This window comes from Mycteria americana, chromosome 8 (assembly GCF_035582795.1).
Source record: "Mycteria americana isolate JAX WOST 10 ecotype Jacksonville Zoo and Gardens chromosome 8, USCA_MyAme_1.0, whole genome shotgun sequence".
NCBI classification, from domain to species: Eukaryota; Metazoa; Chordata; class Aves; order Ciconiiformes; family Ciconiidae; genus Mycteria; species Mycteria americana.
The window spans coordinates 31,632,104-31,648,808 of record NC_134372.1 but is presented as its reverse complement, the minus strand read 5'-3'; the positions used below and the strand labels follow the sequence as shown (position 1 = coordinate 31,648,808).

Genomic DNA, 16,705 nt, shown 5'->3' with positions numbered 1-16,705 from the left:
AGGCTTTTTTTTCTCCACTGGAAATTCATTCAGTTTTGGCATGCCAGAGTAACCAAAAACTACTTGGTCATTACTTCTGTTTGGATTCCTTTTTCCTAAATATATGGTTCAAGTATAGTATAGTAGTATACTAGTATAAAAACACTTATATAGGCATAAAGGTAATGGTTATTTCCAAATACACTCTGCCTGGTTTGATTCATGACCTTTAAACTCATATAGCTAGAAAATGTACTGCTTTAGCTCCCCAGTTAAATGGTATAGCTCCTATAGTTAAATGGTACAACTTTCTAGTGTAGACAAGACCTAAAGTTTCTTTGGAAATATCTAAGTGATCTACTCTCTGTAGGTCTGTAGTTTTTTCTAGGTCGGACTGCTCATCTATCAAGTCAGGTATTCATCCTTTGTTGTCGGCAGTGAATACCTCAAAGAGAGGCAGGGCTCCCTACATTTTAATGCATATAGACTTGTATATAGAGCTTAAGTGTATGTCTAACTTTAAGCATTCTACTTTATAATTGGGTTATGTACTTGCTTAGTTTAGATGTGCACCATTGAATATAATGGTAGGGGAGAATATATCATCTTTGTGGCAATGGTTTCACACCAGGAACTTGAGCCTCCGTTCCTTTTACCCTACAAAAATACAAATTACATGTCTTTCATAAAAATCTCTATTCCTTTATATTTTCTTTAAATACAGACACAATATTTGACTCGGACAAACCGTTTAATGTTGGAAGTGCTCTATCAATAACCAGAATGGTTATGGAGTTTTATGTTGACTTGTGGATTATTCATGTATTCTGTTGGAGTATTAATAGTGTTAGCTGAATTCAGTAGCCTGGGAAATTACCACTGATGAATGTCCAGTGATTAGGATTTCCCACATAAGGCCCTGCAGACCATGAGGATCATTGAGACAACTAGAAAATCCACAGACAAGAAAACTCCATGTAAATATTTTCTAATGGAAGGTGCCAGCAAATACATCCTTGCCAACATATGTCAAAACTGCCAGAAGATCTGTGAGGATGGAGATTAACTTTTAGCACTGTCATCTTAAGAGCCTTGACAGGGAAACATTATTTAAACATTTTTCTTTGACTGCATATGACTGAAAAGATGTTAACGGTAGATAAAACTAATATAAAGCAGTTAATGATACTGACATATATTCCAAGTCTGCACCTTTTTCTTTTCATTGAGCTCTGTGTCAGACATCCTTGAGAATACTACAGCTTTAAAATAAATTGTCCTTCCTTCTCAAATGAAATTTGATGATTTGTCTCCAGTCTGATGAAAGAAAGCACGCGCTAGTATATTGCTTCTTTTCAGGAATTTTTTGTTTTGCTTTATAGGGTCTTTAAAAGTAAATTATGTTTAGATGTTGCAGTGACTTCTCTGACTCTCAGGAAGAAAACAGTTAATAATAATTTCTTTCCTTTCAGCTCCCATGAGCCTACCTTCATTGTACAGTTTGCATATAACAGCTAGTAAGAGTAGAATGTAGTGAACCTTAAACAAATCTATTAGGATCACCATGGCAAGAAACTGGGAAAATGGCAGGAAAAACGAACAATGATTCTGTAAACCCTCCAAAGGTCAGAAAAAGGCTTTCAGTAAGCATGCAGAGGCTAGAAATCAAATCCCATTTCCTATCATAAGAAACCAGTTGTTTTAGCAGCAGTGGTTAATGTACTGTATGTGAAAGATTTAAGACTAGTTGGAAAGCTTTGCTTCTGTTTTATTAGGCTGCTATTGAAAAGCCAACAGCATAACTTCAACTAGGTGCTTTGAGATTTCTTAATGGGCTGTCAAGGGCAAGACACCAGGTCTGTGCTATACTAGCTCTTTCCTGTACATTAAAACAACAGGGGCCAAATGATCATATACAGAAGTATGAATTACTTGATGCTTTCTCTGTTCCATATGGTCAGCCATGTCTTTGGCAATTAATCATGTACAGAATCAGTTGAGTGCTCTCTGAAGCATTGAAGTCAACATTTAGTTGTACCTGTGCCAGTGGGGGCAGTGGGGGTTGCGAGCGTAAAATAGCAGGATGAAGAGCTGCTGGCGCCGAAGCCAGAGCAGCTGGCTTCTATAAACAACGCTTTTTTCCTCTTTACCATGGTTTTTTTTTTTTTACTTTCTTTGACAAACATGAGCCATTTTTCAATATCATCCAAAACATGAGGGTTGCTGAGTGAAACTGTGATATCTGGCATAGTGGATTAATAAACAAAAGGCAGAGAATTTGGTTTAATGTGCCCAAATTATTGGGTGATAACTTAAACCATACTGGCTGCTTCCATTGTATCAATGAAAACGGGTGTGCTTGCTCATATTTTAGGTAAAAATTTTAAAAGTAAAGAAGAAATGAGCAGTGGTTTGTAAGCAATTACTAGCTTTTTTTATCACATAGAAGTTATGACATGTTAAATTAACATGGCTTAATAGATTTCAGGTTCTTTTTTTTTTTCCCCTTCTAAAAGGCACGGTGTCCTAGTTTTACAGAATTTCATCAGGATACTTTCTGCAGTAAGAGCAAAATAAATTCACAAAAGTAACAAGGAAGATACAGAACAACACGTAAAATTTTAGCCCTGCCTACAGATTTTACGCTTTATGTTTTTCCTTTCTGTATTAGTTACTGATTATTGAGAGATGACTGCTATATTAAAGTAGAAGTGGTTAGTAAAGCTTCAGAAGCTTATCCTATTTAAACTGGTGGTGAGTAAATTAAATCTTAACTCAGAATGAAAAATCTGATTTGTTGACCCAATAAAGTGGGACCAAGAGACAAACTGTCCCAAGTGCCACTTTAGTTCAGACTGAAGGCTAATTTGTTTGACAGAATACTAGGCTTCATGTCTCCAGCTATACAATGTTTCTAACCTTAAGTCTGGCTCCTCGAGAGGTCTGTATTGAAGGAAGGAAAATCTAGCTTCAAAAGACCAAAAATGTACCAGTGTGGGTTTTGGAGTGTTTAGAGTTTGCTTCTTGTTCCTTGTTTGTAAGCATGTCACGTTATTCACCCAGGATACATACTGTTAAGCAGGGTAGTGGCCTATTGATGTTGAAACATGGTTTCTTCTGTTGTGTATCTAAGAAAAAAGATATTATTGTAATCCTGTTACAATACCTAGGTTATCTTTGTTAAGACTCAAAAGGTATCTAATTTTGAGTGTGTATCCTGGGTGAATGGTAAGACTTGGTTATTAACAGTTTCTATTCAGTCCTGTGTCACTGGTATATCTTGTCAATGGGTATGAGAGGAATATTATATTGGTCTCTTAAAATCTTATCTTAGTACCTTTCTTTCTTACATAGTAAGAGAAGATGCTCTAATGGCTGTGCCTGATATGTCAGTATAGCACTAGATTTAGTTTTGCCGCTGTAGCAGGAGGAAGGTAAAGGGTATAATTTCCTAAATACTATCCTTAACATAGAAAACTGGGTTTGCAACTGCTATGTATATATGCGTATATAGCTTTGGACTTTTTTGGTAGGTGGGTTGTGTGTTTGTTTTTAAGACCATGCCATTTGGGATTTATAAGGAAATGCCCTAACTACATTAATAGATCTGTAAGGAGAAACGGGGAAGATTTGCTGGAAATGTTAACAGTACTACTTAATAAAGAGACATGCTGGCCAATGAGACAAGAAGTTGCTTCCCCCAAGTGATAAGCAATTTGCGTAATCTCGTTGCTTATGTTGTCCAGGATATGTTTTTGCTAGCTCAGGAAGCAGAAGAAAGTTTCAACAATTTGTAAACATTACCACCCTCAAGAATCTCTGTGAACACAAAGATGAGATAAGACAGGCTGTAGGCTGGTTACGTTGTTTATTTACTCTACTGTCCTGTGGTCCCAAGTGTGCTGAAAAACACTGAGTCAGTGTTGAGTCCAGTTCAGAAATGTGAAGGCTTCACTCAGCATTGGGCAAAGGGGGCCTCTGCAGACAATTATCTGTCATTAAAGAACATTAAAAGAATTGAGACACAAGGTCGGATTTTCTTTGATGGGATGTGCAACTATAGTGATGTTCAAAAGAAGGTCACTCCTGCCCTTTAGAGCAGGGGTAGTATCGGCTGGGTTTCTGATGGATTTTTATCAGTGTTGATGTGAGGAAATGGCTTTCCCAGCTGATAACATCTTTGACCGAGTTTCTTGAACCCTTGACCTTTATCAGTCGAGGTATATATTGAATCCCCTTGTTAAAAATAAATCCCCAAACAAGTTACATAGAAAAGAAAACTTTCAAAGGAACTTGTTTTATAATATTGTTTTACCCAGAATGCTGCTTTATTTGTTACAATTTGGGATTTTTATTGAGATGATAAGAATAGCAAGTTATTAAGAAATGCCTTTATAAAAGCTACATATCAAGCCCTGCACTCGCATTCCGGCTAACCTTACTGCCCTCAGCTCTCTTAGAAAAGAAGTAAATCAGTTAAATTGCTATGTATTGTTGTTGTATGTTGCTTAGTAGTACTATTTCACCCTCCAGGTAGCTGCAACTGTACTCATACGGCTCAGTAAAGAAGCGTTTATGATGTCAGTGTCAAACTATGAGTTTGACTTGAACTGTGTACATCACCACATAAATGAAAGGTGTTAACAGAAGGCTGGGGCAATATAATTGTTCTCTCACTAAAAATTAAACTATGTTCAGTTTCCAGAATTATTATGTTCCTGTCGATGGAGGGGACTTTAGGTAGTGGAACTCAGTACCAAAGTTGCCATTTGGCCAGGCCATCAGAATTTATACAAAAGCATTATGTGATTGTGAATACTTGGAGAAGTGGTCACCCATTTTCTCTGACTGATAATACTCTAATCACATCCTCTTTTCATCAGATTTTAACTGAAAATTCTTTAGGAACTATCAGTTCTCCCTGTTCTACACTTTGGGAATCACTTATTTAGGGGATCTTGAAGTTTGTTGCCTGCAAATAGCTATACTTTCAGCTTTATGAGGCATAGCACCATTAAACTTGGGGCTTTTCTGCAGTCTTGGAGAGAAGTAGACTTCTGCACTATCACCAGTGGATTTCCCTATCCCATTGTGATTAATAAGGCCATCCAAGGATTCAGAAAAGGAAATCTTGGTGCACTGTGACCTAGCTGTATGGCTACAGTCTGATCATCCTATAATACAGAGATAAGCTTTAGTTATAGTGCTGTGTCAAGTCTTGCACATGGTAAATATAAAAGTTAAAGCCTTAATAGGCGTATTTATTCTGAATGACAAGGCCTGTTAATTTACATCAGTTAAAGAACGTATATCTCTTAATCTCATGTATGTTCTCATATGCTGAAGTTCTTTATCAAATCCTGCTTTAAACTGTGCAGTTGCTGGAAGTGAGGCTGTAAGATCAGCATTGTTGAAGTTGGCGGATATTAGAGTTTGTGGAAAAGATGTTGTAGGTCAGTGCAAGGGAAACCCATGTTAGGGAATCCTTATCTGAAAATACTCTCTGGCTTTTTGTTTGCTTTGTAATGTCAAAGCAGGGTCAAGAATGTGATGTGTATAGACAGAGTTTTGAACATTTGGGGTTTTTACAAGAAAATGTTCTTTTTGATCTGTAAATCCCATATTATGGGCTAATGCCTTTTGGTAGGCCAACTGATAGAGCTGGGAGATGGGGATGAAGGTGCTTTTTGGTCTTTGTCATCTGATATTGGTGTAATAAAATTATGTTCTGTCTCTATGAACCCTGTCATGCTTGTCTCTTGGAACCACCATGGTAGTAGCAATGTCACTGCTTCCTTTACATAGCTTAAGAAGTGTATAATCTGCATATTATTCTTTCTTGTGGAAAAAAAAAAACCTGTCAGACCAAGGATAGATCTTCCTGTTTTCACAAACTGAAGATAATAACAACCATTTATCTCACAGAATCCCCGGAGGAATTTTAGTGGTTGTACATTTGGGCAGGGCAGAATGTAATGGGTATGTGATGTTGAGGAGGAGGCAATATGCCATGTCTTTTTGTCATGTTGTTCCTATAAAAAAGGCCATGCTGGGGGCAGTAATTGCAGCTCTTGGTGATATTTGAGTTCTGTTTTCAAACTCAATTCCACAACTGCTCAGGTTAGAAACATTTTTTGGCCTCCTTTTCTGTGAAAAAACGAGGTTTGTGCAAGCATTCTGGCCATTCAGTCATCCTTCCCAGAAGTTTTAGATACTTCGATACGTTTGCAGAACGTGTGTTCAAAGGTTAGAATAGCAAAGATGATCAAGTGAAAATCAGTGGCTTGTTAAGGCAAGAAAGGCAAATACAATATTTTCACTGAAGGAAAAGACTGCAGCATCAACTCTAGATCTCTGTGTTGTGGTTGGACTGCTGCACGTCAAGTCAGCAGATGTACACTGGTCGACTTACATGTTAGTAGCATGACCATCAGCATGTGCCATTTCTTTTCCCAGCATGTACCATAGGGGAAGGAAGAGGAGAAAATGGTGGGCGAGTTAGTAGTTGAAGGTAAAGATGGAGTGAGGGAGCTGGAGGTAGCTTGCTGGGTGGATGAAGGGATGGTAAGAAGATCTGCAGTCTCATTACATCAACATTAACTGTCAACACAACATTTGGGAAGGCCAGTAACTTTTGGTCTGCAGAGACCGAGTGTGATCCTACTGCACAATAACTTAAATCCTTTGCGTGTATGTATATGTATATGTGTGTGTATATTAGCGATTTTTAATTTATTCCATAAATGAAAAAAGGTAGAGTTTTACTACTTGTTTACTTGAAATATTTCATGATAAAGAGAGCATGGGTACATCATCAGAAATTCCTTTCAGAAGATACAATACAAACATGTATTTTCTACTTTAGCTTCACCAGGGATCAAAGGGGAGGGGGAAATCCCCCAAACGAATGCTGTATTGAGGGAAATATTTCTGATATGATTTGATACAAGAAAATATTTAGAAAAGAATTATGCCTCAAGAAAATGAGAGCTAGAATGCACGATGTCTTGTGTTACTTAAAGCAATGAGATTTTAAGGTTTACCTTATGTGCCATGTACATTGATTAAATACCAAATATATGGTGGCCATTTCTAACCATCATTTACTGTATTGATTTGTCAGCAGTGGAACTGTAATAAAAAAAGCTATTGATTTACTGTCCTTATTTGCTTATGGGCTTTTTATTAATTTTACACATTGTTTCCTATTTCTAGATTATAATTTTTATGTGTTTTTCCCTTTAAGACAAGCCTGGTCCTCTCTGAAGTTGGAAAAGAGCAACAAATTGAGGAACAAAGGAATGAAACCATCAGCTGCTTCTTGCTAGTTCTTACTGAGCGACAAAGGCTGCGTAAAGAATGGACAGCAAGGTGAGGAATTTGAGAAAAATAGTAAGATAATAAAATTAGAAACAAGAATATCAAATATACTCCTATAAATCCACTTGCAGGTGGGGGCAAGTTGACATTTAAAAAACAAGTCAAAATTTTTTACTGTTCAAATAGTGTTTTTACTTGAATGGAATAGTCCATGTTTCTGCTTCTGATTTCAGAGTTACTTTGAGTGGTAGAATGCTCCCTTATTGTGCTTATATAGTGCAATCTATTGATAACAGCTTGATAGGCAGCATACATATTTGAGGATTGGTATCACCTTAAGTGCCCTAAGGTTTTCCTTATACTGCTAACAATATGAGCAATAGTCCTTGCTGGCGTGCCATGCTAATAGATACCCTTCTTGTCTGCTTTCTTCATGATCCTCACATTTTCTCATGGTGTCCTACTGCTGTTAGCTGGGTTCTATTGGGTGAGATTGGCATAAATGCACGTATTGCTGGAGTTTGTGTCATGTGACTGTTTTATTATACTTGAGTTCTTAAATTGAATGTATTGCCATGGTAATATTAAATATCAGGTGATGTTGTTAACAATTTTAAAAAGTTGTTTATGTTTTTGTTGGAAAAAGTTTATGTTACTGGAATGTAGTCAGATGAATGCATTTCAGAAACTACAGATACATCATACTTCTAGTTCTTTCAGAAATACGTGAATTCAAAAAAGAGAATTTCCACTGTATGCCACCTTGTGTCCTTCTCTTTAGCTGCTAAATGAGTTGATGTCACCTTTTTTCACATCTATTTCTAAAAGCTATAGATTTATACTCATTTAGTAATCTCTTTTTTTTTCTTATTTATGATATTTACATAAAATAGCTAACAGTCTATGAAATTTTTCTACCAAATGTACAGTTTTCCTTTAAAACCAGGAGATGTCCTGTGCTTACAATTAAATACAGTTTTTAGTCAAAAGGTTTTTTTTAAATGACATTTTGTTAATCAAAATCAGCACTTAATGGGCATGATTTTTTTAGCTGCACGAAATGTTCCAGTTAAGGGAGTTCTCCTGTGTTTTGTTAGTGTGTAATTTTGGAAAGTTCCTGAAAATTCTATGAGTTTGACTTTAAAAAGTTAATTGTGGATATTGGATCTGACACTTGAGTGGCTTTGCTGTTCCCAATAATTACAGTGAGTGGACTTGAAACATTTTAGAAGCTTTAGATAAAAATGAAACATTATTACATAGTAGCAATTATTATTACAAGTTAGAGGCTGTTTTTTATAAGTCTGTTCTTAGGAGTATGGAATGTTTATTTGTATACTAATCAGTCAAGATCTCAGAGTGGAAAAGAGCTTAGTAAGGTGGGTCTACAGTATTGTTCATATTATCATGTGGTTTTTGTTTCTTCCTTTTTGAGGAATTTAAAGGATTGGGGGGTGGGGGGTTGCCTTCCATCACCGTGCTTACTAAAAAATGCAAACGGTTTGGCTACATTGGGAACAGAGGAAATCACTTAAGGTTTTTCCATGGGACACATGCATCTTTGTTGTGAACCAGAATAGAAACCTTCGTAGGGCTAGGAAAAGGCTAAACAATTCTAATGAGTGGACTATCTTTTTAGTGTTCTTTTAGTTTAACAATGCTTTCCTAATATACAAAGTCATCAGGAATCATGGCAATCGGGACTCATTTAAAAGTACTGTGGTTACAGCATTTCTGGCCTCTGCTCACAATGTAATCAGAGGCTGGAGCCAGTGTTGCAGCTGTAGACATAGTCTAGTCTCCGACACGGAAACACTGAAGTTCTTGGCGGGGGTGGGGAGAGGCACAAGCAGACAAAGTGCAGGCCTCCTTAGAACTAAACACCTGAAAGAAAATTTCAAGAGCATTGTGCCTTGAAAGTTCGGAAAGAAAGTGTCCTTTGAGTATTAAATATCCATAATCCTTTTTCTTTCCATTTGATGTTTCCCATCCCAGTGACCTATCTGAGAGTCTCATCCATATGATCTGCATAAACAGACTGTTACCATACACCTCACTTTACTTCATCAAAGCTTCAGCTAGATGTCTGAAATGAAGCACTGAGTGTGGTAGCCATCAAGCATACGGTGGTGAAAGTTATAAAACGTCCGCCGTGGTACTAGCAGGGCTGCCCATGTTTTAGAGATCAGTCTATTGTGTACTTTGGAATTACATGAGAAAAATGTGCTTGGACAGGAAATAATTAGCACTTGTCAAAGGGCAGGCAATAGGTTACAGTATTTTACTTTCAACAGGCTATCAGGGGATCAGCTAGATTAGATAATAGAATTTTTTTCCTCTGGAAGTTAAATACAGATGACTCTAATTACCTTACATTGTGCATTAGAGAGCACATTATGAACAGTACAACTTCAAGAAATTTAGGTCAATGAAAGGAGGGCAGCTGGCAAAAACTTTACTCTGCACGTAGTCTTTGTAGAGTTATGTAGGGATACTGTTCTTTCATGGGTTTTATTTGTGCCATTGACACCTTAAATTAAAAAAAAACCATGCTGGGAACTACAAACTGATAGTTCATACAAACTGACTCAACTTTTAGAAATTTAGCCTTTCTCAGAGAAAGGCATCTGAACTGTTTTGATATGTGTATGTATCTACTTGGTTAAAGCATGTCCTTGCATTATTTAAGTTGTACCAGTATTTCTGCATATTAACCAACTGAAATTACCCTTTAAGTTTTTATTTCAGCTCCATAGTCCAAAACACAGGGTAGTGCACTTAGCCTTATGGCTCGCCATTTCATATACTTTTGACTCAAAGATGTCATCAGTATCTTAACTATCTGGGCAGGTCTTCTAGGGATTCAAGTTGTTCTATGTTGAGTGATAGTGATCCAAAATACTTCAGGTAGGACTCAGTGAATGTCCTCTAAGTGTTAACAGAAATGGTCCAGAGTTTCTAAAGCCCCAGATTTGTTTATACTGCATGATAGTGCCTGATGGACAGGTTGTTATAGCTGTTAAAGAGCTGCTCTAGCCCTTTGAACTGACCCCTTCTTGACCTCTGCTCATAGGAGGTCACTGTTCAGCTTATAAAGTCAGGGGAACCCTAGATTCTACTGTAACAAATAGAGGGTGAAGGGAACAGCTGTGAATTTTGGACTAACCATGCAAACCTGTGTAGACTTTTTAGGGTCACTGTATGATAATGAAAATTGTTACCAAATTATATGGAAATTTAACAGCAATAGTGGGAAAGAGAGGGTGGAGTCTAATGCATTGGGTTTGATAAATGAAGTGTGAAGTTACCCATCTGGCTCTAGACAGCCCTCTTTTTCTCTACGAAAGGGAAACATTTAAAAATAACCATGGTACATCTAGAATCAATGACCCATACAGAGAGCTGGAATAGATCAAGATTTAATGGTAGCTGTGGAAGAAATTATCATTTGAAAAGTGAGACAAAAGATGAAAAAGTACAGTTCAATATCTGCACCTGATTCATTTTCAAAAAAGGCCTTATATTTTTAGCCCATTGATGATGCTATTGACATTTTTTATTTCACTTTTTAACTGGAACCAGAAAAGTTGTTATATCATAAAGAAACCGTTTGGAATTAAAAAAAAAAAAAAAAAAAAAAGAGAGAGAGAATGTTGCTGTTTTCCTGATCAGTAAATGCCCCAGAGAGCTGGACAGTATAGTTCAATAAAAATTACATCTCTTATTCCTCCTAATAGAACTTGTATCATGTTATAATAATATTGTCTTTAAGGCTTGCATAACATACTCTGCTTAATTGCTACTAGTTTTTTGCTATATTTTTCATATAGATGAATTTACTACCAAACTAATTTGTCATCAAGAAATCAACAATAGATTAATTTAAAGGATAATGTTTAACTACATTGAAATCATTAACGGCTAGGAAAAAACGTGGTTAGTTACATCATTACTAAAATAAGTCTTTTACATGCAAAAATTTTATTAGTCCAAAATCACTTTATTATGACACAGACTCTGAGGTCCATTTTGCTATTTCCCTGAGTGAAATTGCACCATTTCCCTTAGAGGAAATTCAGCCAGGTAATGGAAAATGTAAAGTTTTGGAGAAAGTGTAAAGCTTGATAGGAAAAATAAAATTATTTATGGTGGTTGTATTTTCATACATAGGTGGTTGTGCTACTTAGTCAAATTCTGATATCTTAAGAGTTGTCTCTAAGACATCATGTAATGACAAATTGACATAATGAAAACAGAATAAACACTCAATAAATAATTTGAACCAAAGTAAACACAAAATTCTTCTGGTTCATGAGATAAACAGCAGAAAAGTGTTAATTGATTATATCTTGTACGAATCAATAGCTTAAAACCTTGGCTTATTGAAATAATACAAGGAAAAAAATCTATTTTATGAGGTCATTCTACAACCCATAACATTTTGTAGATAGATCACTGTGTATTTTTAGAATTGTTATATTCTTCCATCTTTGTACAACACTTCAAAAAAGAACCTCTTACTTATGGCAAATCATATAAGTTCCAGGTTTCAAGTCAAACTTCAGCTATAATTCCTTAGTGTTTTTTGCCTTTGTCAAACCCCTTCTTAGATCTCACAATTTTGACATAACGATGTGAATGTATGTATTTTTTTCTAGCTACAGTGAACAGTTATCATACTACTGAGATAGTCTTAACCTCTCAGCACTGAAATCTGTATTATTATGTGGATATTTGTATGGGACTTTAAATTATAAGTACATAATGTGCCAATTGAGTCCTAATCTGTGATAATGCTGTTAGGTTCTGTAATAAGAAGAACAATGAAGAATATGAGAGTGGAATCCTAAAATAGTACGCATGTTAAATGAGATACAAACAGGAAGATTTTTAGTTTTTGTTTTGAAGAAAAAGTTAATTTTTTTTTTCCTATGCCTTACCTCTTTATACCTTGGAATTTTAGATCATATCTAAGAAGGTAATTGAGATAGATTTTACTCTTTTTAGCTCCAGTAGGAGAAAGTGGTGCTGACGTAAAGAAGGGACATATTTCCTTCTGTAACAGAAGAAAAGTCCATGGGTTAAGAAGTTAGCATGGGCTTTGGGAAAATTGGAACAGTTTTTTTCCTTCTGTCACAGACTTGGTGTATTTTTCAGGAACTCACTAAATGCTAGTTTTTAAATGAAATGTGGTAATACTGGTTGAAAGACTCGTTGACAAATACTGAAATGTTTTACACTCTCACAGGCCTGCCAAGATGATAAATATATGAAATATTGTGAACTCTTCAGAAACTACTGCAATGGGAGCTACACTAGTTCCAAAGATTTAAAAGACAAATTGCAGAGGTATCAAAGTCTGACAGAGAGTGGGGGAAGGTTTTGGGTTGTTTAAAACTTTTTTGGTTGTTTTGTGTAACATTAGAATGACAGCTTGGGTTTTTTTTCATGTTGAGGAATCCAGCGTCCATGTTTCTGAAATTAGTAAGGATCTCACTACACACAGCTGCGTGATGTCTAGTGGGTTTTTTGTAACAGTTGTCCTCTGTGGACAATATGTGTGTCAGCTGGAATAGATACTCAGTAAGTTACCAACAAGCATAGACAAAAATTTTGATTCATCATTTTGGAAATCACAGGGGGAGAAAAAGAAGATTATATTTGGATTCTTTGATATTCATATTTTGTGTGTGTGCATGTGTATGCTCTTTAAAAGAAGAAAATTAAACTGTTCAGCACCCAGTATGTAACCTAAAACAGTTTTTCAGAAAGTAAATGTACATTGTGACTTAGATGGTGACGCTGAATACTGTATGTTAATCAGGAAGATGCTTTGAGGCAGACCGAAAACCAATCTTGCAGCTTTCAAATGAACGGAGAAAACACCGCGACTCCAATGAAGTTGTCAGGTCTCCTGCTGTAGTTATGCTTAGATATCAGCTGCCTTGATTGACCTTTGACTTTTCTCCAGTTGCTTATTATCAGACTTCTTTTGCTTCTCGTGACCCTTCCTGTTTTCCGCCTCTGTCTTTCACCTGTGTTTCTTGTATTGAGGAGTCTTTGAAGCAGTCAAGCTTGGGATCAATAGGTGCAAGTACTCCACAGAACAATGAAAATACTGCTTGATTAAATGCTGCTGTTTAACCACCGCTATTATTTCCTTTGAAACTGTCTTGACCCTTTACCCTTGAAAAGACTTTATGTTTACAAGCTGTGGCTACTTACACAAAATGCTGCTTCTTACCTTGTGATGTCACTATATACACAACAAATATGGTGTAAAAAATGTTACTTGATGTAGGGACTTAAAACAAATGGTATTGTAGGGTAGTCTGGTAAAAGTTGCAGAACTTCAGCTCTGTGTGTGGCTTTTGTGTGTGTCAGACTTTTTCATTAGGCATTTTATAGGGATTGTTTACTCTGAGGGTTTACTTTATCATTGTAGTTTAGTTTTAATGCTCCACTTCGGAAAACCATAAAGAGATGTATCATCCCATACCCAAATAACTACTAAATCAAAATTCTTTGACATTTCCCTTTTTTGATTTCATGCTTTTCTTCTTGTTATGTTAGATGGATTTTTCAAAAGATGATTCAGCGACACTTCCAAAACTGACAAATTACACACATTTAGTCCTTATTTGTACTGCAATTAAAGTTTTCAAAACAAAAAATTATAAAGAATTTTCCCACTCTATCAGAGTGCATTTGATGATTTTTTTTTTTTAAGCTAAATTTGTTAGAGGTTTGACTTTACTTCACCTGGACAGGCTTTTAAAGTCAGCATGGGTGACATTTCCTTATTTATGTAAGATTTTGTGATTGCAGTACAAGAAAGATAGTTAGTGTTGGTTTTCCAGTGGTTTGACAATGATTTGCTCACTACCACTGGGAGATCTGAATGCTGGAAATGGAGATTATTGTGTTTCCAGGCTGCAGCATACTGGAGATGGAATAGAACACAGAGGTGACAAATTTATAATCTGTGGAGACAAAGTGTTAGCCACATCATCAGACGGTTGAACCACAAAGTAGCATTAGCATCAGCTGTCATCATTCCTGTAAGAGAGAATGGTGTCTGCCAGAGGCAGGGGAAAAGGAGAAAAGCCGGGAGAATTCAGTGTCGTGTACAGTGCTCCGTAGCTGCCCATATTAGCTAAAGACCTGGTGTTATAAACTAGGGATAAAGTGTGACTGGTCCAGAGAATGAAAACTTATCATAGATTTATTTTGCTTTATCTACTGAGGTTTCTTTCTTCTGCAATATCAATCCATATTTTCCTTTGCATTCAGCAAAATGTGCTAATGTCTTGGTATGTAATGTCCATAAAACTACTCACAAACTTAGTATGAACTGAAACTTTGTCTAAAACTAGGCATTTAAAATTAAATGAGTCTAAAGATAGAATTCTCTCTTCTGTAAAATAATAGAAGCCTTATCCAAACAGGACTTTAGTGTTGTCAGTACAATTATTGTTCTCACAGCTTTATCTGTCATAAAGCTGAAGTAAATAAATTTAATTTGGAGGATCTGTGTTAAATAATCTGTATATATTACCAATAGAGAAAAACCAGAGGGTAACATAAAGGGTTTACCTAGCCAAATGCTGTGCTTATCATGTCATAGCATGAGGCATGAGTGAGCAGATGCTTACATAAGTTCATGACTTAAGTCTTAAATGCTGTCAGCCTTATGTTATTGAAGTTTTTCCACATATATGGAACTTGATGGCTCCAGGGATTGGTAATGAAATACAAAGCCTTTTGTTTTCAGGTCAGCGGTTCAAATATGGTTCAGGTAGATAGTGCCAAAGATTATTCCCATTGGGTATCTGTGTTTGATGGCCTATGTAAAATGCATTGGTTCTCCAGTCCTAGTAGGCAGGTGTGTATATCACATAAAGCAACTGTTACAGCTGACACTAATTGGTACCCTTGCCGGCATTTTTGGAGCAGCCAAAAATTAAATGGATGTAGAAACTGAGCAAGATGCTGTTAATGCTCTAAGCAGTCTAGACCATGGTTGTGAGGTGTGATAAGGCAATGAATATCATGGTTGACTGTGGGCAAAAAAAAGAATGTCAGGCTGTTGAATTGCTCTACAGCTTGCTTGCACTAAAAGTTACCGTAACTTACACAGATAATCATATGCTGGTGAGGGAGCCATGGTAAATTACTGGATGATGTCAACAGCATTGGACAAGAGGGAAGTGCTGTCCACTGGGATGTCAGAGAATGGGTTGGAGATGTATCAACTAATCAGAGAAACTAAGATGAATTGGAGAATAGAATTAGATTTACTTGCTTATTTTCACTACTAATGAAATCTTTTGGGCATCTTAACAGTTTAATTTAGCTATATTATTTGTGCTGTTTGTTTTGTCTGAATTTTCAATTCTTAATGTATTATTGCTGTGGAATTATTAAATTATAAACTATGATGATGTTTAAAATCGCTAAAAAAGGAAGTTGGCATTTCTTATGCTTACGATGTTCTGTAAAAACAGAGAACTTGGGAACCTGTTACGTAACATGCATTGTTTTCATTTGCTTTGTCTTATTTTGGTAAATGACAACAGCCCCAGATGGGAACAGTGCTTAAAGCATATGTAGTAGTAGCAGAAGAAAATCCTACTATAACTTACTTGAGTAGCTTAGCTGACTGAGAACACTTCCGGAGGTATGCAACATCCCAATTTACTGGTAATTCACAATACTCATTTATATTTCCATATTGCTGTATTCTAGAGATTATCTAGCCTGGGTTGGTGGTGGAGCAGGTAAGACTCATGGGTGAGAAGTGTGTTAAAGTAACATCAGTGGACATCAGTGATATAATTAGACATTGAGAGAAATAATTGAAACAAAAAGGTATCTTGAGATGTAGCTAAAAGATTAACTGAGTAACAAGCACTCAAAGTGCAGGGTATGTGGGAGAAGCTAAGAAAAGGCTATGGAGTATTAAAGTAAAAGCAGTAATACTAGGAGAAAAGAGTATTCTGTTGGAAAAGGAGAGTTCTGAGAATATTAAGAGCTACTAATAAGAAGATGTTCCACTCTTTGTACAAGGGTAAGCTGAGTGGATCTATCCGTTATACCTGTGGATGTGCTAGAGTTAGATTTTACAAGTTAGATGTACAAGTTTAGACAATAGTCTCAAAAAATTTGCCAGTTGTTTTTGAGCAAGTCAACATTTTCTCATTTTTATTTTCTCATATTTAGTAATGTCAACATTTGGTCTTTCTGAGTTCTGAAAAATATTCTTATCAGAATTATTTTTGACCACCTAGTAAAGGAGGATTTGAACAAGTGCTCAGGAGATGTAAGGTAATCAGTGTATCCACTCCAGCGTAGATTACTTGCTGGCTGTACAGCATGTTTATGGTAAGGCATATTAGGTCTAATT

At 36.2% G+C, this 16,705-nt stretch overlaps 1 protein-coding gene across 8 annotated transcripts in view; it reads left to right on the top strand.

The window, feature by feature from the left end:
• FTO (FTO alpha-ketoglutarate dependent dioxygenase) overlaps positions 1 to 16,705 on the top strand; it is a 263,803-nt gene that overhangs the window by 109,715 nt on the left and 137,383 nt on the right. For all 8 annotated transcript variants that reach the window (XM_075510613.1, XM_075510611.1, XM_075510616.1 and 5 more), the window contains one exon: positions 7,226 to 7,350. In XM_075510613.1, the coding sequence (XP_075366728.1) occupies positions 7,226 to 7,350 (125 nt within the window). The remainder of the gene's footprint in view (positions 1 to 7,225; positions 7,351 to 16,705) is intronic.